Source organism: Dendrobium catenatum, unplaced genomic scaffold (genome assembly GCF_001605985.2).
Source record: "Dendrobium catenatum unplaced genomic scaffold, ASM160598v2 fragScaff_scaffold_1456, whole genome shotgun sequence".
Classification (NCBI taxonomy): domain Eukaryota; kingdom Viridiplantae; phylum Streptophyta; class Magnoliopsida; order Asparagales; family Orchidaceae; genus Dendrobium; species Dendrobium catenatum.
This window is the reverse complement of record NW_021319918.1, coordinates 317,184-341,240: the sequence shown is the minus strand read 5'-3', so window position 1 is coordinate 341,240 and position 24,057 is coordinate 317,184. Positions and strand designations below refer to the sequence as shown.

The following is a 24,057-nucleotide window of genomic DNA, read 5'->3' as shown; positions in this document are numbered from 1 at the left end:
AACTCGGTATCACTCGGATACCGCTCGGTACTGCTCGGTACCACTCGGTACCGCTCGGTACAGAGGGGTATCGAATGGTACCAAGCAGGTCGAACCCCGCCAGGGGGCAGCACCCCCTTGGACCCCCGGCATAGGTGCAACATATCTATACTTTTTATTAAAAAAATTCATGTTTCAAATTCATGTGGATTAATTGTGTCGATCCTTCTTACTTTTAATTACAAACTTCATCTGCTGGACAATTTTTGTTTTTGTTTTTGTTATTGTACTAGACATTTAAATATTTAATGCTTACTTTTATTTTGATATTATAAGATACAATGCTAAAAATGTTGTTGCTTTTTTTTTTGTCTTTTCAAATATTATGCTTTGATTAATTTGTTATTTTTAATGTATGATTTATATATTATAATGCTGTATCCGCGCCGTATCCATATCCTGTATTTTTAAGAATTGCCGTGTCCCGTATCCTTATCGTGTCGTATCCGTGTCGCCGTATCCGTATCGGTGCAACATAGCCTACCTCCAACAGCAACCATAGGATGTTTAGAACGCTCTCAGGCTGCTGAAGGCTGTCCAGCTGCTATCCACTCCTTCCCAGACCACTAAACTGCTGTCCAACCCATCCCAAACTGCAAAACTGTTGCCATCTCCCTTCATAACCGGGAAAAAGTAGCTAATTATATTAAAAACGTTACAAAGTATATGCTTGGAGAATCAAAAGGAAGAGCACCTAATAATAAAAATAGTGGGTGGAGTCAAAATGTGCAAGAGAAGATAAAAATATGAAGCTTTATTATAAAAATTAATTTAGATGTAAAGCTCGATAAATTGGAAAAAGATATAAACTTAGCAATATGTGATGTGAAAAACTGTTTTTAGTGATTTATATAATCAATTAGATTCTAAGGAGGGTGAAAGATGTATATATTGCCCAACAAAGAGCTAGGAGAAGTTAAAATTTAGTTCTTGTTAGGTTTATTAACGATGAAGATTAAAATCTGTTTTACTTAAAAGAGGATATTGAGCATTGGTGGATGAGATATTTTGATAAACTTTTCCATGAACGTTATGAGAATATGATTAACTATAGCAATCTTAGCACCCTAAATAAAAATAGTGATCGTTCAATAACTGCCTCCGATGCATTCAAAAGTGTGTTGCTTGCTTCACCAAGCATCTTAGGCGCTTCATATTAATATTATGTCAGACTAAAACTTTTGTTTCCGATTTGATTGAGCCTTTTTGTCCCTTTACCAAGCCTAGGCGTTTAATTTGGTTGATGTGCTTCAGGCTGGAAGAAAGCATTCCGTTCTTGTACAAATAGAATGTAATTCTTAAATTTAGTACATTTATGTGGCCAACGGTATATAGTGGTAATTGCAGAATCTATTTTGTCTTTTGTTATGAATATGTAGTTGCAGTACACTTTGCTATAATTTTGGTTGAAGTGAAGGAATGCATTGGGATGGTTGTTTGATAGAAAAGTACCCTCAAACTTAAGGTAAAATTTTATAAGATGGTTTTGACACCTGCAATGCTATGACATAGATTGTTGACCATTAAAAGAGAAGCATAAAATTAAAATAAGTGTTGCAAAGATAAGGATGCTCAAGTGGATGAGTGGCTTTACTCTTATTAGAGATAGAATGCGAAGGAAGTATACACATGAAAAGATTGGAGTAGGTCTAGTGGTAGATTAGGTTAGAGAGAGTCGTCTTAGATGGTTTGGTCACATAGACATCTACTTTTTGATGACCTAGTTAGGAGAATGACTGCATTAGATTTGGCCTATGTTAAGAAAGATTGAGGTAGACCTAAAAAGACTTGGTTAGAAAGTATTAGAAATGACTTTTTTTTATTAGATTTAAATGATAATTGGACTCTGAATAGGACACAATGGAGAAAAAAGATTTATGTAGCTGTCCCCACGTGGTGGGATAAAGGCTTAATGTTGTTGTTGTTGCTGAAGTTGTTTAACATTGTCGTAAGTTTGCTTGACAGGGTTTTTTACTTTCTTGTATATTGCAGTCTTTGGCAAACGATGATACCTGGGCTCTTGCCGTTGAGAATGCCATTGGAAGGTTATTAGATGCCTTTATTGTCTCTGATCATAAAGATTCACTTGTTCTAAGAGCTTGTGCTAGAGAAGCAAATTACCATAATCTTCAGATTATTATCTACGATTTCTCAAGGCCAAGGTTTGAGTTCCGCTACTGTTATGATTTTTATTTTAGGATTGTGTGTTTATTTGCAGTATTCTCGTTATTTTGGTTGTTTGAGAGAATTTCAGCAACGTTTGATTTCGTTAGTTTGCTTTTGCAGGCTTAATATACCCAGTCAGTTGCTTCCTACGACATGCCATTCAACTACTATCTCAGTCTTGCATACAGAGAATCCTACAATATGGAATGTTTTAGTAGATATGGTTAGTATAAGTTTTTCACCTAAATGTTCAAACAAGCTTTCTCAAAATCTGAAATGAATATTTTTCTTGTCCCTTGCATTGAATCTTCCAACGTCAAAACTCCTCTTTTTGAGGTAGTGAGCCTTAGTTTACTTCCTAATCTTCCAAATAAGTGATATTAGCACTCTAGATACTACTTCCATGATCCTTTGGGAGCTTAAATTAACTTGCATGATACTTCTCACTGGCACGCCTCAACCCCACTGAACTAGGACTTTTCAGAACAATTTAGCTTACATAAGTCACCCTCGAATATCACAGCTTTCCTATAGGCATAATTTGAACGACCCTGAACTCTTCTTGCATGCTTTGAACCTCAGAACACCCTTAAATATTCATAAGCAAGTGGAGAGCTCAAGTGAGCAAGCACTTCTATTTATGAGCAAGAAAATTAATTCCCCGTATGGCCGACTCTATTAAATTACGACCATTTGAAGACAAAATTATGTGACATTGTGAAATATGTGATGCGATTCCAATTTACCCCAACACATATTGTACGTCATTTGATCCCTAACATGTACATGCAAGAAGGTAAAGGTGGAAAGCGCCCTCTTTTTTAAAATGCAAGATGAAATTTTGGGCATATTTTAACAATAATCATTTGTTGAAAAATCAAAATCCATATATTTTAAAACCACATGCCTGCTTGCAACACAACTTTTAGATTCGAGTGCAATTTCTTTGAGAATTGTGTTGTTGCATTAAGAGGCGTGCTCTGTCTTCAGAATTGTGTAACTATTATAAAAGCGCGCAAGCATATTGAGAAAAATTCATGTGCACTGTGTAAATGCATAGAAAAGAATGCAATCAGATTATGTTAGTGCATGAAAAATCATACTATTGTGCAAGTGCATTAAAAAAAATGCAAATGCATCATGTAAATACCACTCACAAGTGTGTAAGTGCGTTATGCATTTGTATTGAAGGACATACAAAAGTACTAAAGTCAAAATGCATGCATGTGCTCTAACAAATATGCTAAATGCTCAAATACTAAGTCTGAAAATGATGCGCAGATTAAAAATAAATTAAATATGAACTTATCCCATTCCGAGAAGCATGTAACCATCTTAAAGAAATGATCATGCAGTGCTCTAAAAATTTTGTATGCTCTCTCTTTTAAAATCGAACTCATCGTTGTATGACGCTCTTGAATGGGTATCCTTGCCTATAGGGTATACTTGTATGACCCACATTTCAAAGTGATCCTCCTTGCAAGGATCATAGTAGACAAGGCTTTGACTCTATCAAAGATGTCTACACAACAAATCTACAATGCAAGATATTTTATTTTGCATTCTTATTAGACCTTTAATGCCTCTCATGAAAGAAATTTCACTTTAAAATGCAAACTTTCAAAGTCACACCAGTTATATGATAACTCATGAAGCTTATATGTGAAACCAATCCTCTTCCAGCACGCGAGCAGGGTGTACTAGGTTAAAGCAACAAATTTAAATTGTGCAAAATCTCATGATGACGGTGTTGACAGAAAATATCAACTGGAGGAGATTATATCTTTCAAAATGCCCTCAAATTCTAATGTAGATCACTTCAAGGCCACATCCAAATAAAAAATAAAAATATAAAAAAATTAGAGAAATATAAAAATTCAATTTATATTTATCTCTTATAACTTAAAGCCAAATGTATCCACCTTGTTTGTCTAGAATGAGAAATTTAGGAATGATCTCAGCTCACAAAGAGTCAATGTCTTATTGTATGTATACTATATTCATTCTTAAAAGACTTTATTATTGTAAGGATGCAGTGCGTTTCTTTTAACCTGATTATATTGTCATATAATACCACATGTAAATAGTTATGAAAAGGGCCCTTTGACTAGGTGGTTTTGCCATAAAATGATATCATAAAATTACAATCTCAACGGTGCCCACAAGTTCCCTAGTTGCAAAACCCCTTTGTTATGAATTATATATATATATATATACTAGTCGATACATATGCAACGTATAAATGTAAAACGACTAACTTTTAAAATACAACATTTCAATAGAGTTTTGGCATATTCCTAATATTTTAAATGTTATTTTCATAATTTAAAGTTGACGTGCAATCATTTAATCATGAATGGTAGTACTTACATATATGGTATGAAAGACTCGAATTCATCACTTACGTACAAGTTTTAAGTACATATAAAACTATGATGCACTAACACGAATACAATGACATGGACATGGCATGACACGGACATGAAGCACGTCAATTTTTGAAAATATAGCACATGGATAGGGGTTGGACATATTAATATAATTTTTATATCTTAAAGCAATTGTAGAGGATTTAATAAGCAGAATGTTATGTCATTTAACTAAGATATATGCTAAAATTGATTAATATTAGGACGTCAAGAGTCAGGCGTGGATGTCGTGTCAGACATTAAGAGGGGAGATGAAAATGACGCCGTGAATTGGGCATCGTTGTTATGTAATGGGCATCGGGCATCGATGTCGAGACGATATTGGTCGTCGATGTTGAGATGACATTGGACAAAGATGAGATGTCTAGACGTCGTGGGGGTGTGAAATTGCTAAATTGCTCACGTCGTGAATTAATATCTAGGCATCATCAAATTTTAATGCTGTGATGGTTTTAAAACATCGATGTTGTGAGGACGTTGGACATCTTTATTGAGATAACATCTGACGTTGTTGTGAAACCCTAGTCATAACTCATTAGAGAAAAATGAAAATGAGAATGCTCAGGGGGTGAGGTATTGAATACAGGGGATTGTTTTGGGGTTTTGAAGAGGAAATAAAATTTTAATTTTATTTTAATAAATAAAAAATTCAAACAAATAAATTATATTAAAAGAATTGATAAAATATTTAAGACGTGTATTGCAAATGTGCGTCTAATTTATTTTTAATTGGACACATCTTTGGCTTGTCTGACACATGTTAGAGGTGCCGAAGGCATGTCATATCCGATAAGTATCGAAACTGCATACCTCTTTGAGGAGACGTGTCGGTGCATCATAGATATACAATTAACATGCGAAAAATGAACAAACTTGTTCTCTAAATTGGAGATCAAATTTATTATCTCATTGATGATCAACCTATGATGCACCGACACACCTCTTGAAGAGAGAATGCAGTGTCGGACACGTGTCTGACATGCTGGGACACATGTCGGACACAGCAGACACGTCTCCGATTAAAATAATGTTTAAATTTAATCCGACACGTTTCAGACACGGCTGGGACACGTGTGTCCTAATTTTTTATGATAAAATTATTTTAATTATAAATATATGATATCCAATGAACTATTATGAGAGAGAACTCGAAAGTATAGAAGTAAATAGATACATTCTTTGTGATTTTGATTAGAGGATAAAGAAATATTATGGGAGAGAACTAGCAAACTACAGAATTAAATATATACAAAGAAGAAATATCCAATGAACTATTGCAAATCTTTTTCTTGATGAACCAAAGTTGAAAACAATGATATTCAATGATGATGATATTAAAGGCCAAAAACGAACCTCTAAAGCTATTCCTAATATTTCAAGATTGAATGCTTTATGTTGTAGTAAGTGGTTATTTGCTTATATTTTTGTGGTTGTACTAGATATTTTGTACTAAATATTTTATATTATAAGCTAGACAAATTATCATGTCATTCATTTATTATTGTTGTCATTTTTAATATGATGTTACATTAATATCTATACATTATATAAAAATGTAATGTCGTGTCCGCGCCGTACTCGTGTCCTTTATTTAAAAAAAAAAAGAAAAACGTGTTCTGTGTTCGTGTCGTGTAAGCCTCAATATCTTGACTTGTTATAAATAATTTAAAAATTTTAAATCACTCAAATCATAAAATTTTATAACTTATAGCTTAATTTTAAATCAAAATATCCTCAAGATAAACTTCCATCTTAAATTAATCTTTACTCATGTAAGCCTCAATATCTATTGATCTCAAATCGAAGTTGTTTCATAAAAAATAGTTGGATTTTTTAACCAAAAACGTAGCTCTTCAGCCCTGGCTTTCCATTTCTCCTTGTTCTCTTTGGTTGTATTCTATTGGCAATGGAAAAGAGAATAAAATGCATATTAATATAAGTATTGGTATAATATATAATTATATAGCATTATACAAAGAATTCCTTAAAACAATTACTAACTGCAGCTTTCTGCATCAGCCACTATGGTAAGTGGAAAAGCCAAATAGGAAGCTACATTACATTAATTTGGTGTACAGTAATATTACTTACATGAACAGTGAGATTATATAAACTTTAGGTTAATACTTAAATGCTCAAATCAATTTATATAAATTATATATATGTAGAAATGATCCTAGGAAAATATATAATTTTATATAAATATTATTATCTTTTTGGTAAGGTGTGAAAATTGGGTTATAAAATTTTTGGAATTTTCTTTTTTATCATTTCAAAATTTTGAGTATTACAATGAGCAGGGAAAATGGCTTTTTTTTTTATCATTAATGCCATCCTTTTATTATTCAATTTGAAAAACTTCATTGTTTTGGGCTGTCTATCTTTAACTGACATGTATCTTTGTATCTATTTGGTAAGCTTACTTCCAATAAACTATTGTAGTAAATATCCTCATCTGCTTTGCAGGGTAGTGCCGAAAGACAAGTTCTTGTTCCAAACTATGAGATAGGCAAAGATGTTGCTTTTGAACAGAGAATTCAAAATATGAAGGAGGTCTACACTTCTGATGGTTTTAGAATGTAATCTATTCTTCTGACAAGCTATGGTTTTTACCTATCATTTTCTGTTCCACATCTTGCATGCTCTGCCCTTGTCTTCAGCTTAATCATTGTTGGTAGATGGATTACTTTTGAAAGTACCTTAATGCCTACTCTTCTGAATATTCTCTTGACCTTTCTATCTGAATATATACCCTGCTGGAATATCTTTTAGCTGACTTATGTATAGCGTGTGACTTGGTCTGTTCACCCTTGGTCCAATGGTAACGTAAGACAATCTTAAAGTTCTCTATGTTACCCTGAATTTAGTTTGTTGCATTAGCTCATGTTGGGAGGAGTAACATTGACTTAGATGTGAAAGGTTGTGAATATTGTCAATCAAAGTTCAAAACATCTCTTATGCAAATTAACATGAATTCTATGTGCCTATCTTCGTACACAAAATTAGAGTGACAATGGCATTAGGAATCACTTTGGTCGTGTAATTGTTTAGATTGACGTTGTCCTTTTCTTGGGTCAAGATGTTGGCACGGCAGTCTGGTCGTATCAAACGTTAATTGATTGCCAGCATTTTCTGTTCAGGGGTATTGACCTGAACTTTATTTCAGCGCTAGTTAATTCAACATAGCATTGTCAGAATTCATTCCAGAACTGTCGTAATTTGTAAACTGTAGCTATACTGACAACCTAAGCTTTTGAAACCTAAAATAAATAAAAAAATTGGGCATAAGAAGATTATGACAATCCACAGACCAAGAAGCCAGTGAAAGTTGCTCGAGTTTCAGGGAAAAAATGCATCTGATCTATAACACCTTCAATATTTGACAAGAATTTCAATGTACCCAAGTAGAAACTTGTTATATGTTCATTATGTTGATATAAATGGTATTATGTTCCAAGTTCATATAAAAAAACTTCTCAGAAATCTGAACATCAAATATATTTTGGTAAAAACAAATATTAGTAGTAATTAATGACTTCATGAGGTTTGTGAATGCAATATGCCATTTGTGGGGAGTACATTATTTTTTCTTGATGGGCTTGTTTGCTTTAGTGTATTATAGGTGTACTATCAAATGCAGGGGTTTTGCGACTATTAAAGGTGATTGGTTGGAAGAAAAAGAAATGCATTGTAATTTAGTGAAGAATTTGGAATATCCCTCAGAATAATTTCTATGTATTCGAAATTTGTGCAAATTTGATGAATTCAAAATAAGCAGCTCGAAGAGAAGGAGATCGTAACTGATGTAGAACGAAGTGGCAAGCTAGAGATGCTACCGAAAGAAAGTGGATGCCTACGGTCTTGATCCACGGAAAGTTAGCCGAAGGGGAAGACGCGGGTGGATTCCCAATGATTCGTCAATGTCCGAATGGTAGGTGTTCTTCAATAGAAGATGTCATGGCGAAGAGGATGCGGTCTACGTATTCGTCGACGGTGTCCTCAACTTCCAGATTGAGGTCGAAGAAAGGGGATTGAAGAATATCCACTAAGCCTTGATGGTCATAGACAAATCCATGGTCACGCTCGGGATCGGCCATCCATAGAGGGAGGTAGACCGAGAAGTAGCGTGCCTTCTTCCTTGGGTTGTAAGTGTAGTAAGGGAAGAGGGAAATAATGGAGGAGGGAGGAGGGTAGGTTCGGCCAAGGCTAGGGAAAGGAGATCCCTTTAGGTGTTAGATGTCAAGTGTTGGGTAAGGGAGGTAAAGGGATTAAAAGGGGAACTCTGAAAATAAATTTGAGATTCCCTTTGATTGAGGGATTTGAATTTTAGCATTCAAACAAGGAGGGAAGGAATTAAGTAGGATAGGTAGAGGAGAGGGGCGGCAGGTAAAGAGAGAGGGGAGAGGGAGAGCGAGGAATTAGGGGAAATAATTCCTTTGATTTGGACCCAAGTGCCGGCCAAGAGAGGGAGGGGGGAAGGGGTGTCTAGGTTCAATGTATTTGGATTAGGGATCATTTAATCAATCAATTTTAGATTTGATTAATTAATAGAATGAGGGAAGCTTCCAAAAATTAATGTAATTAATTAGGAGGGATTTGAAATTCAAATTGAATTAATTTGAATTTAAATTCATTTCCAAATTAATGACAATCTAAATTAGGAAAGAGATGGGGTTTTGTAGGGAAGTGGGGGCCAGCGGCATCAAGGAGGGAGTGAGGCTTGTGGATTGGAAATCAAGGCTTGCTTGATTTAGAATTTTAAATTAGGAATGATTAATTTAATTCCCGTCTAATTTCAAAATTCAAATAGGATTAATTTAGGAACTATCGTAAAATAGGGATTGTTATTTTAGGAAACAAATTCAAATTCAAATTTATTTGAATTTTGAATTTGAATTTGTTACCAAATGAAGGAGGCCAAAATGGAAAGGGCGTTGAATGCTAGAGGGAACTTGTGGAGCCAATGGAAGGTTGGGTTGCCGACGACTATGGGGATTAGCTTGAAGTAGTATGGGTGGTTTAGAGGTGGGGAAGGGGTGGCCAGTTGGGCTTGGGAGTGGTGGTGGGATTCTCGGTTGGGGTGAGGGGGGATTTGAAAATCGGCAGTTTCAAGGGGGAAGGAGGAAGGGGGCCGGTGGTGGTGGAAGGAGGGGAAGTGGGTCCTGGGCCGGCGGCTTGGAGAGGGAGTTTGTCCGACGGTGGGGGAATGGAGGGGAGGAGAAAAAGAAAGAAAGATAAATCATGAGCCCGGATGCTTCCTGCGGCTGATGGGAGCTAACACAGTACTCCTTAATAGTAAGGTAGAGTGCAACAAGAATAAACATAACATTTTCATCACTAAATATCTCATTCATCTTATTATATTTCAACTTCATATAAAAGATTATATAAACTTCATCTAATACAATAAAGGAAGCATATACAAATTTCCAAGTTTCATCCAAAGCCTAGTACATAGCCACTAAGGAAAACCAAATAAATTCAAAGTAATGCATGTTTAATTTGTTTCAATACATTGAAAAGTAAACTCACTAACAAAGGTAACTTTAACATAAAAAGAAGAAACACTTGTATAAATTACTTTGCATCAATCTGCTCTTTTTCCTTTCCTGTAACAACAGCCAGAAGAAAGTTCTTGTGAGCTGTGAGGCTCAGCAAGTAATGCAGAATTAATTAGCAATTAAAATAGTATAACATGAATAATTACAACATTGAAATTATTGTTGAAACATTACAAGTCATGATCATTATTATGTTTTTCTATCCTTCAAATCTTTGTTGAATATAAATTTTATGTGAAAGATTTGGCTATATTTTCATAACATTATTCAATGGAGCCCAGGTAAACCTGGCATTATCGCCATTGAATTATATAGATGTCCCTTTTGCCTCTTTTGGGGTCCCTTTTGCCCCACCTACTATGCAGGTTTCATAATTCTCTCGGGTCCCTTTTGCCCCACTTATCATGTAGTTCTTATATGGGAACCCTTTTGTCCCAACTACAATGATAAGGCATACATTATTCATAGCCAAACTTTACATTAATTTTGTATTCAACATTCTTTCATAATTCATATCATATCAGTCTTCATTTCATGACAATCTTTTGTATAAGTAATATGCATAAATTTTCAAGAAACTTTACATTCTTCCAAACATTCTTACATAGAACCATTTAAATGATGTAACCAAAGCTTATGTGAACTTATATGATAGCAAAAAGGTATAAGCAGTAGATCATATTCAAAAGCTTGGAGAAAACATTTTAAAGAAAACAAATTCATCATAACACATAACTTTCTTTAAACATTAATATGGCAATACTTACCTTCTTGCCGAGTCGTCTTCTCCAATTCCCTACTACGAACTCTTCTATGATTGTAAGTCACATCAAAGCTTTTTTTTAGCATATGACCAAATTTATCCATGACACCATAAGTTATAACATCTTTAGGAACTTTCATTGCCAATTGGAAATCTACCCTAAGCACATACCAAAAGAACTTACGTTTATTTCCTCTTTTTAAATTTATTTTTTATTTTTTATTTTTATTTTTTTACTCTTTTTTAAATTTCTTCTTCCTTCTCACTCTTCCTTTATTGCTTCTACCACAACTATAATTACAAATCCAATTAGATTCATCATTCTAAATCCTGAATGTTGTTTATTAATTACATTTACTATCATAAATACTTCCCATACCTGAAATGAATTCTCAGAAATTTCTGCACTTAGGCCGAATTCTCTCAATAACAGGAATTATGTGAATTCCTTAGTGCCCAGTGACACTTGCCTGCCTCTATTATACCGAAACAAATGGTATTCCCGCAATCAAACAGTATAACGAACACTGCTACAGGATTTCCCCTTCTCCGCCTACAACCTCCGAATAGGTGAATAGTAAATTCTGTATGTATTGCCGAACAACCTAAGGGAATTTTCTCTGCACCGAAACCTTCACTTGCTATATCTATGGAATATCCACGGTTATGCAGATCAAGCCAAGGGGAAGTGGGTCCCACTTCAATCCTTATCCAATGTAATAACCAACCCTCATTTTCCAATCAGTTTCCACTAAGGTGAAAGCCAACGGATGCCTTTTTGGATGCCTGAATGGAAACAAGATTATTATTTAATTTATATATATTAGTTTAAGATATTTGGCTACAGAATAATTAACAAAACTTAAATATTAATAGTTATTTAACATTAATTTATTATTGTAATAAGTTTTACAATATATTTAAGTTATGTAACATACCTGATTGGGTCTTACATACGATGCCCTCACCTATGGACTTCAAACCACGAGCCCGAACACTTCCTGCGGCTGGTGGGTATTTTGTTGCCCTCACATAGGGAATTCCACTCTCCTAAAAACTCCCATAGCTCTTAAGAACAAAGTGTATAAAATTTCTTCATATTCATCCCCCCTAATACAATAGCATGGAGCTCTATATATAGGCATCAAAACAAGAGAAACTCAAAAGACAAACATACCCCTAGGGCTTACATATGACTACTCCTTCAAGTGAGGGTAATAAGGGAGAAATGCATAAATAAATAAATAAATACAAAAATAATAACTTAAAATTAAATGGTGCGATCAGGGCCGTCAATCTTCGTCTCCTCTGATAAGCTTTCACGGTTGGATATCCGCATCAGTAACCCACACTGATGCCACATGTTGATGTGACCTTTGCATGCAACTCAGCCCTTCGATGCAAAACCACTTGCCAATGCAACCCTCAAGTGTGCGGCCCCACACGCGATGCCATCAACCCCTTATGTGACGCAACTCTCTGCCTGCCTGTCATTGATGCTGCCCGCATACATCCATTCATATATTTAAAATTATTTTAGTGGTTGAAAAAATAATCCCTTCAGCTTATCTCACAATTAACTGAACAACCAAGAGTATTTCAAACATGTATTTATTTTGCATTGAATTTGAAATATATCGAATTCAATATTCCTTAAAACCAAACAGTCCCTAAAGCTTTTGCATTTATCTTTGAGAAGTTCAGAACATTAGTATTTATGCAAAAATACATTTATTATAAATTCCCTTTTTTTGCATGAATAATTTTAACTTTTTTGTTTTCTTATTTTGGATTACCTAATTTGTTTTGTCAGTATTCCATCAGGTTTTATAGGGGTTCAGTCCAGACTACGCTTCCACCGAACAAGAGGATTAGGAATGGTCGCCTTTGCAGCTCAGTTGAGAATCAAATTCATGATCTTGAGAAGGAGACCAAGATCGTTCAAGAGTTGATGGAAAAAGGAAAAGAAAGAAAAAGAAATGCTGATAGAGCTTCACAGGACCTTGAAGAGGAAGTACGAAATGTCAAGGTAATAGACTTTTGATAACGTGGTCTTCATTTGTTCTCTTCATATTCAGTCTTCTGTTACCTCAATCTGTTATCTCAGAGGCGGCGGATTGGTGAAGAAAGAAGTTTAATGTCAAAGCTACTCACATTGAAAGATATGAAGAGCTCTCGTTCTACTGAGGCTATTCCCGACACAGCAACAAATGAGGTGGAAGTTCGTCAAGAAATCATGGTAACTTTTCCTTTTATTTATAAGATATATTTTTTTTAGTTTGAATTTTTGTTGAAGTCTCATCATCCTTGTGATCTTTTTACCTTTCATTTCTTCAGCAAGTGCAATATGATATACAAGCAAAGGGATTGCTATTAGAGAAAGTTCGAGTGCGAATGATAACGGCGGAGGAGACGGCCAATGATCTTAAAAGATCTTTTGAGAGTTTGTGTGGTATATTTATTCACATTTTTATCATGTTATTTTTTGTTTTAATTTCTTTTCAGGCAATCAAATCATCATTCTTTCTAGTACTATGCACTAATTGATATACTTTTATTTTAGTCTTATTGATGACACTCTGAAGGTGTTGTTGTGAATTGGATATGGTTATCTTTGTAGATATAAAGTGAGGATGATGTAGGATGTCTAATAGAGTGTATATGGGCTTGTGAGAATGACTGGACGGTGAACTTTTAACCTTGGCTATAGGTGACCTTTGAGAGATGTAATAGTTTAATTATTTGGGTTAGTAAGCCAGCTTGTGGGGATGTAGTGGAAAGGTCTGTGAAGTGAGGAGGGATATGTTAGTGGTTTTTGGGATGAAGAAGTTTTAGGGATCATTTGAGGTATTTGAAACCCATAAGAAAAAGATTAAGTTTTCCGTTGAGTGTGGAACCAAGGCCTTTGAAATTTTCTACTTTCTTTGGAGTTTTTTCCATTTTTTCTTGGGGAGATGGTGGTTACAGCAGGGAATGTTGAAAAAGAAAAAAATATAATAAAAAATAAATAAAAATAAAACAACAAATCGTCAGACCGGCCGGCTCCCACTACCCCACTCACACAGGATCTCACAACCACCCACGGAACAAAACCACCCCAACCCGCATGCACTCTCTCATTCGAACACAGGCACGCAAGAAAGCCCGACTCTACTCCCCTGTTTGACTCTTTCTCACGCACATAACTACACGCAAGGAAACCCTTGATCTCTGCTGGTCACACGACCCCGTAACCGAATCCCTCAGTTGCATACTCGCTGTGCACACTTCGATCCCATTTGCACCTCCATACTCGCCGATCTCAACCAACCTTCCACTCTTGAATGGCCTCTTGTCAAGCCTCCTGATCTTTCACGCGAACGGGCCTCCTAATTCTTTGAAAGCCTTTTCTACTTCTTCTCCGAGAATTGGTGGCATCTTCTTGAAGAATTTTTCAGATAATTCGGAGCTAATATACATTCTCCCTGATTTTGCAGCAAGTACTTTGTAATCATTCATATATTCAAACATATTTTTGATTTGATTACAGGATAATCTCTCCAGATCTAGGTATGCTCGGTTCTGCTCTTCAGTTGACCCTTGGTACGGATCTTCAAGAGTGATGATGCCACCAATTCTCGGAGAAGAAGTAGAAAAGGCTTTCAAAGAACGCCATCCAGGAAATACCATCGGGGTATTACCACACATCAAATTTACCTACCAATACCTAGCGGATCTTTGCAAAAAGGCTGCCATTCAACGCGGAATTAAAGACCTATCTATCTGTAAAAAGATCCATGTGCCTGGATACTACAACCATCAAAAAAAGTTTGGATTACGCAAATCCAAGAATTACAAAGGAAAGCCTCATGACTCCCATGTTAGAGTCATCAAAGATAAAAACAAGCCAAGGAGTACCAAATGTCGATGTTATATCTGCGGAGAAGAAGGACATTTTGCTCGTGAATGTAAAAGTAAACAAGGAAATATGGCCAGAACATCCATAATTAGTAATCTTGATCTACCAGAAGATTATGATATATTATCAGTAGATCTTGATGAAGAACCATCTGACACTATTTGCAGTATTTCAGAAGGTGAAGGTGCTAATACACTGGTGCACATTCGAAATGCACTCGAAAATACTCCGGACGAATTTTTATTCATGATGAAGGAAGATCTGGGGTGGAGACATAAAGTGACCCTAAAGCCGGAGCAAGAACTATGCACGCATGAATGGGAATTCAATAAACCCATTCAAGGAGCTTTCGCTAAATGCACCTACTGTGCAATAAATTCAAACAGCAAGATGAGGATGCATTGTCCTCTATGCAAAATCACGGCATGTCCCATGTGTGCCTTATTTTACTTCTCCATCACAATCCCCAAAGAGTTAATGCTTCAACCGTATCAATCAAGAGAGAAACTGATTCATGAGTTAATCAAATATTCAGATCACCTCGTAGAAGAAAACCGACGCTTAAAAGAACAGATTGAAAAACTCCTATCAGAACAATTAGAGCAATCACGACAAGAACTGCAAATACATGATGCAAGTAGAGCACTCGAAGACGATGAAGAGACAGACGTCCAAGAAGCAAGAATCATGACTGAAATTGCTAAAGAAAGTGCTGAGAAGCCATCCAAAAAGGTACTAAACCGTCTGTACAATATCATTATCCATTTCGAGGTACCTGATGTTCCAGGATTCAACATCCGGGCTATTGTTGATACGGGAGCAACATCATGCTTTAAAAAGGAAAGAATGGTCTTCAACTACAGATCAGTCAACGACAACACGTACAAAGATCAATATTCCTTACCAGGAATAAATACATTGCTAAAGAAAATTGGAAATAGCAAGATATACTCTAAGTTCGATCTCAAAAGTGGTTTCCATCAGGTAGCCATGCATCCTGATTCAATCGAATGGACGGCATTCATAAGCCCAGGCATGAATTTCTGATTTGGGAAAGCACATTCTCCTGTTGATACTCCTGTTGATATGGTGGAGGAAGTCATGGATAGAGAGCATAAGGTTTGGGGCAATATAAACAAGTTGCGTACCAGAAGAGAGATCTAGTACAACAACTACCGGATCTCGAAATACCACCGGAAGATGCATACATAGTCCTCAAAACAGACGGATGTATGGAAGGCTGGGGAGGCGTCTGCAAATGGAACAAACACAAACGAGATCCTAAATGTACAGAGGTGTGTGCATACGCTAGTGGGAAGTTCGCCACTCTCAAATCTACAATTGACGCAGAAATTCATGCCTGCATGGAAACACTTGAAGCCTTAAAAATTCACTATCTGGATAAGGCAGAAATAACTCTCAGGACTGATTGTCAAGCTATTATAGCCTTCTATAACAAATCAGCAGCCCATAAACCATCCCGAGTACGCTGGTTATCCTTTACAGACTACATCAACGGTCTCGGAATATCAATCCGCATTGAGCATATCGAAGGCAAAAACAACGTCCTCGCAGACAATCTTTCTCGACTAACGTTTGTTTTATGTGCAGGAACCTTATCAGGACAATCTTCACAAACATTACTCACTGGATGGAACCAAATCAACGAAGCACGGAGTCACGCCGAAAAGGAAAAGAATCAACTCACACTCATACAACGGATCCTAAGGCACGAAGGACAAGAAAGAGCTATGAAGATTACACACAAGATTACAAGGAGTTCGCTCGAGAATACTTCCAGCAAAGATCAGCAAATCCAATAGCAGAAAAACTCAAACGAATTTTCGATGATTATGAACAACCCAGACCAAAACAAACAGATCCAGAACGGACCAGACTACGCAAAGAAGATTTGCACCGCGAAATATTACAACAAACACTTCAATATCCCATTGAAGTTACACATCAAGACCAACTCAGAGGTACAGCCCAAAGGGTCGAAGTTGAACAGACTTATACAGTCCTTAATGAGCTCCGAAGCTTATTACGAATATACACAAATAAGACCGAATACTGTCGACGACTCGTGTCAAAAGACAATTGCTATACCGAACTATTCCAGCCTCTACGACGCACTGAGGAAACCCTAGCCGGGATGATTGACATGAATCTCTGTATGGAAGGCTGGGGAGGCGTCTGCAAATGGAAGAAACACAAACGAGATCCTAAATGTACAGAGAAGGTGTGTGCATACGCTAGTGGGAAGTTCGCCACTCTCAAATCTACAATTGACGCAGAAATTCATGCCTGCATGGAAACACTTGAAGCCTTAAAAATTCACTATCTGGATAAGGCAGAAATAACTCTCAGGACTGATTGTCAAGCTATTATAGCCTTCTATAACAACCGTGGCTGAACCGGTCGCTACGGTTGTTACTCCTGTTGCTACAGAGATTGTTACTCCTGGTGCTGCTGAGATTGCGGACGAACCGGTGGCTGAACCGTTCGCTACGGTTGTTACTCCTGCGGACGAACTGGTGGCTGAACCGGTCGCTGCGGTTGTTACTCCTGTTGCTACAGAGATTGTTACTCCTGGTGCTGCTGAGATTGCGGACGAACCGGTGGCTGAACCGGTCGCTACGGTTGTTACTCCCGCTACGGTTGTTACTCCTGTTTCTGCAGAGATTGTTACTCCTGGTGCTGCTGAGATTGCGGACGAACTGGTGGCTGAACCGGTCGCTACGGTTGATACTCCTGTTGCTACAGAGATTGTTACTTCTGGTGCTGCTGAGGTAACGGCTGAAACTTGCATCTGAACCAATACCAAAACCATCACCCCTACGTTGGCACACTTGGTCAACCATCAGGCAAATATGATTATCTCGTTTATTATACGCCTCCTGCATATACATCTCTGCCAAACATATCAATCCAACCCACGGGTTGGGGCGATGAGCCTGCATTACCTCCGTCAACTCCTCCAACAACTCCACCAACCCAAACATGCTTTACCCTTCAAAATCACTTGGAGGAACTTGATTACCCACAACTCAAGAAGATGGCTACAAAAGCTGAGAATCTTTATGCATCTGTATCATCCAATTATCTTCCCCCAAATGAACCTGTCATGGGACCCGTAAATTACCCCCCCGCAACTTCTTTAGCTGCTAAACCAGATGCATCCTCCTCTTACCCATTTCAGTACTACAAACCAAAGACTTTGAATTTCCGCAAGACTTTTCAATCCAATATGTGGACCTTGCCATCAGCCCACAATAATCAAGGAGTCCTACTTATCTTACCCGATGATTTTTCTTTATATGATGATGTGATCTCCCGATGGGAATCTATCACATTAAACCTCCTCAGTGAAAAACAATTTCCCGATAACCGATCAAAAGTATTATTCATTGAAAATTTGCTTGGGGAAATTGAAAAGAAAACATGGATACAATGGCGTATGGCATTTGAACCTGAATTTGAGCACCTAATCAACATCGCTGATGATCCCCAAAACTTCTGGTGCTGTTGAGGTAACGGCTGAAACTTGCATCTGGAACCAATACCAAAACCATCACCCCTACGTTGGCACACTTGTTCAACCATCAGGCAAATATGATTATCTCGTTTATTATACGCCTCCTGCTTATCATGGTGCGTGTTCAAACTCTCCACCGACGAGACGCTGGAACCACTGCACTAATTGTACTACGAGACACACGCTGGCGATCTAATGTCTCGATTATTGGGACTATGGAAATAGATCTCTCTTCTGGTACGCAACTTGTTTATATTGCCCCAAACCTTATGCTCTCTATCCATGACTTCCTCCACCATATCGAACTTGTTATCATGACCCATGGTTATGATGAATGGCAAGGTAAAAAGTGGTTCTATGATAATTGGTGATAACATTCCGGATCCCGCAAATATACTGCTTCGACATGAGCAGTAAAGATGGAATACAAATGCCTTTAGGCTGCAATTTCCTACGAAGCTTAAATGGCGGAGTTCGCATTGAAGGCAATATGATCACTTTTTATAAAGAAATCACGCCGGTATATACAACACCAGACCTTGAGATTCTCGCAAAACAAGCTGCAGAAGATGAACTCAACTATGATATTTATACTTCGCTTCAACCAGAATGGGTATACAAAAATGTTGGATTGAGATCTACTGATAATATATCATAATCTTCTGGTAGATCAAGATTACTAATTATGGCTGCTCTGGCCATATTTCCTTGTTTACTTTTACATTCACGAGCAAAATGTCCTTCTTCTCTGCAGATATAACATCGACATTTGGTACTCCTTGGCTTGTTTTTATTTTTGATGACTTTAACATGGGAGTCATGAGGCTTTCCTTTGTAATTCTTGGATTTGCGTAATCCAAACTTTTTCTGATGGTTGTAGTATCCAGGCACAGGGATCTTTTTACAGATAGATAGGTCTTTAATTCCGCGTTGAATGGCAGCCTTTTTGCAAAGATCCGCTAGGTATTGGTAGGTAAATTTGATGTGTGGTAATACCCCGATGGTATTTCCTGGATGGCGTTCTTTAAAAGCCTTTTCTACTTCTTCCCCGAGAATAGGTGGCATCATCACTCTTGAAGATCCGTACCAAGGGTCAACTGAAGAGCAGAACCGAGCATACCTAGATCTGGAGAGATTATCCTGTAATCAAATCAAAAATATGTTTGAATATATGAATGATTACAAAGTACTTGCTGCAAAATCAGGGAGAATGTATATTAGCTCCGAATTATCTGAAAAATTCTTCAAGAAGATGCCACCAATTCTCGGAGAAGAAGTAGAAAAGGCTTTCAAAGAACGCCATTCAGGAAATACCATCGGGGTATTACCACGCATCAAATTTACCTACCAATACCTAGCGGATCTTTGCAAAAAGGCTGCCATTCAACGCGGAATTAAAGACCTATCTATCTGTAAAAAGATCCATGTGCCTGGATACTACAACCATCAAAAAAAGTTTGGATTACGCAAATCCAAGAATTACAAAGGAAAGCCTCATGACTCCCATGTTAGAGTCATCAAAAATAAAAACAAGCCAAGGAGTACCAAATGTCGATGTTATATCTGCGGAGAAGAAGGACATTTTGCTCGTGAATGTAAAAGTAAACAAGGAAATATGGCCAGAACAGCCATAATTAGTAATCTTGATCTACCAGAAGATTATGATATATTATCAGTAGATCTTGATGAAGAACCATCTGACACTATTTGCAGTATTTCAGAAGGTGAAGGTGCTAATACACTGGTGCACATTCGAAATGCACTCGAAAATACTCCGGACGAATTTTTATTCATGATGAAGGAAGATCTGGGGTGGAGACATAAAGTGACCCTAAAGCCGGAGCAAGAACTATGCACGCATGAATGGGAATTCAATAAACCCATTCAAGGAGCTTTCGCTAAATGCACCTACTGTGCAATAAATTCAAACAGCAAGATGAGGATGCATTGTCCTCTATGCAAAATCACGGCATGTCCCATGTGTGCCTTATTTTACTTCTCCATCACAATCCCCAAAGAATTAATGCTTCAACCGTATCAATCAAGAGAGAAACTGATTCATGAGTTAATCAAATATTCAGATCACCTCGTAGAAGAAAACCGACGCTTAAAAGAACAGATTGAAAAACTCCTATCAGAACAATTAGAGCAATCACGACAAGAACTGCAAATACATGATGCAAGTAGAGCACTCGAAGACGATGAAGAGACAGACGTCCAAGAAGCAAGAATCATGACTGAAATTGCTAAAGAAAGTGCTGAGAAGCCATCCAAAAAGGTACTAAACCGTCTGTACAATATCATTATCCATTTCGAGGTACCTGATGTTCCAGGATTCAACATCCGGGCTATTGTTGATACGGGAGCAACATCATGCTTTAAAAAGGAAAGAATGGTCTTCAACTACAGATCAGTCAACGACAACACGTACAAAGATCAATATTCCTTACCAGGAATAAATACATTGCTAAAGAAAATTGGAAATAGCAAGATATACTCTAAGTTCGATCTCAAAAGTGGTTTCCATCAGGTAGCCATGCATCCTGATTCAATCGAATGGACGGCATTCATAAGCCCAGGCATGAATTTCTGATTTGGGAAAGCACATTCTCCTGTTGATACTCCTGTTGATATGGTGGAGGAAGTCATGGATAGAGAGCATAAGGTTTGGGGCAATATAAACAAGTTGCGTACCAGAAGAGAGATCTAGTACAACAACTACCGGATCTCGAAATACCACCGGAAGATGCATACATAGTCCTCAAAACAGACGGATGTATGGAAGGCTGGGGAGGCGTCTGCAAATGGAACAAACACAAACGAGATCCTAAATGTACAGAGGTGTGTGCATACGCTAGTGGGAAGTTCGCCACTCTCAAATCTACAATTGACGCAGAAATTCATGCCTGCATGGAAACACTTGAAGCCTTAAAAATTCACTATCTGGATAAGGCAGAAATAACTCTCAGGACTGATTGTCAAGCTATTATAGCCTTCTATAACAAATCAGCAGCCCATAAACCATCCCGAGTACGCTGGTTATCCTTTACAGACTACATCAACGGTCTCGGAATATCAATCCGCATTGAGCATATCGAAGGCAAAAACAACGTCCTCGCAGACAATCTTTCTCGACTAACGTTTGTTTTATGTGCAGGAACCTTATCAGGACAATCTTCACAAACATTACTCACTGGATGGAACCAAATCAACGAAGCACGGAGTCACGCCGAAAAGGAAAAGAATCAACTCACACTCATACAACGGATCCTAAGGCACGAAGGACAAGAAAGAGCTATGAAGATTACACACAAGATTACAAGGAGTTCGCTCGAGAATACTTCCAGCAAAGATCAGCAAATCCAATAGCAGAAAAACTCAAACGAATTTTCGATGATTATGAACAACCCAGACCAAAACAAACAGATCCAGAACGGACCAGACTACGCAAAGAAGATTTGCACCGCGAAATATTACAACAAACACTTCAATATCCCATTGAAGTTACACATCAAGACCAACTCAGAGGTACAACCCAAAGGGTCGAAGTTGAACAGACTTATACAGTCCTTAATGAGCTCCGAAGCTTATTACGAATATACACAAATAAGACCGAATACTGTCGACGACTCGTGTCAAAAGACAATTGCTATACCGAACTATTCCAGCCTCTACGACGCACTGAGGAAACCCTAGCCGGGATGATTGACATGAATCTCTGTATGGAAGGCTGGGGAGGCGTCTGCAAATGGAACAAACACAAACGAGATCCTAAATGTACAGAGAAGGTGTGTGCATACGCTAGTGGGAAGTTCGCCACTCTCAAATCTACAATTGACGCAGAAATTCATGCCTGCATGGAAACACTTGAAGCCTTAAAAATTCACTATCTGGATAAGGCAGAAATAACTCTCAGGACTGATTGTCAAGCTATTATAGCCTTCTATAACAAATCAGCAGCCCATAAACCATCCCGAGTACGCTGGTTATCCTTTACAGACTACATCAACGGTCTCGGAATATCAATCCGCATTGAGCATATCGAAGGCAAAAACAACGTCCTCGCAGACAATCTTTCTCGACTAACGTTTGTTTTATGTGCAGGAACCTTATCAGGACAATCTTCACAAACATTACTCACTGGATGGAACCAAATCAACGAAGCACGGAGTCACGCCGAAAAGGAAAAGAATCAACTCACACTCATACAACGGATCCTAAGGCACGAAGGACAAGAAAGAGCTATGAAGATTACACACAAGATTACAAGGAGTTCGCTCGAGAATACTTCCAGCAAAGATCAGCAAATCCAATAGCAGAAAAACTCAAACGAATTTTCGATGATTATGAACAACCCAGACCAAAACAAACAGATCCAGAACGGACCAGACTACGCAAAGAAGATTTGCACCGCGAAATATTACAACAAACACTTCAATATCCCATTGAAGTTACACATCAAGACCAACTCAGAGGTACAACCCAAAGGGTCGAAGTTGAACAGACTTATACAGTCCTTAATGAGCTCCGAAGCTTATTACGAATATACACAAATAAGACCGAATACTGTCGACGACTCGTGTCAAAAGACAATTGCTATACCGAACTATTCCAGCCTCTACGACGCACTGAGGAAACCCTAGCCGGGATGATTGACATGAATCTCTGTATGGAAGGCTGGGGAGGCGTCTGCAAATGGAAGAAACACAAACGAGATCCTAAATGTACAGAGAAGGTGTTTCTTTATTAGATTTAAACGAGAATTGTACTTTTAATAGGATACAATGGAGAAAAAAGGATTAATGTAGCCGACCCCACGTATTGGGATAAAGGCTTGATGTTGTTGTTGTTGTAATTAATCAATTTAATGTAAATTTTAATTTTAATTAATTAATTAACAAATTAATTTCATATAAAATTAAAATTCAATTATTTAATTTTAAATAAAGCTAACAAACTAATTTAAAAATAAAATTAAAAATTTATTTAATTAATGAACTAATTAATTAATTAAATCAAAAAAATAAAAGAAAATTTTTATTTAATAAATTAACTAATTTATTAATGCAATCAATTTAAAATAATATAAGAAAACAAATCAAATCAATGTTTGCATTAGAACTAATCCTTGTATAACAGTTTAACTCAAGCAAGCTACAAGTCTCAAATGAGAACTCTATAAAACTCAAACTCAAGACAAAACAAACTTAGCAGAACTCTAAACTAGTTCAAACTCTGAACACAAACAACCTGAAACTACAACTCAAACTCTAACAAGCTCAGCAGCCTAAAACCCATGCAAAGCACAGCTCCAAGCAAGCTCTCAGCAGTGCGAATTCCGAACACCTGCAAACAAATAAAATAAAGGTCAATGAAGGATTGTAAATGAAACAATAGTACTAATGAAAGCAAAGTACTAATAATGACTACATTGCTAAAAACAAAGTATTGAAACTAAAACATGAGTATTGATGCGAAGAAAAATTGATGAAACAAGAACATAAACACATTAAAGGACAAAACATTGCTATCCAATATATCCAAAATTAGAATCTACTTGCCACTTCTAAGGGAAGCCGTAAACCTACCCTAAACTCTAAAATTTATTGGCAACTTTTAATAGTAAATCCTACCCAAATTAAATCCCAGACAACTTCTAAGAG

General features: G+C 37.1%; 1 protein-coding gene across 6 annotated transcripts in view; it reads left to right on the top strand.

The window, feature by feature from the left end:
- Positions 1-24,057, top strand: part of LOC110096031 (structural maintenance of chromosomes protein 6B) — a 98,389-nt gene that overhangs the window by 51,530 nt on the left and 22,802 nt on the right. For all 6 annotated transcript variants that reach the window (XM_028700134.1, XM_028700133.1, XM_028700135.1 and 3 more), the window contains 6 exons: positions 2,032-2,201; positions 2,326-2,428; positions 7,101-7,213; positions 12,783-12,987; positions 13,066-13,197; positions 13,296-13,410. In XM_028700134.1, coding sequence (XP_028555967.1) covers positions 2,032-2,201; positions 2,326-2,428; positions 7,101-7,213; positions 12,783-12,987; positions 13,066-13,197; positions 13,296-13,410 — 838 coding nt within the window. The remainder of the gene's footprint in view (positions 1-2,031; positions 2,202-2,325; positions 2,429-7,100; positions 7,214-12,782; positions 12,988-13,065; positions 13,198-13,295; positions 13,411-24,057) is intronic.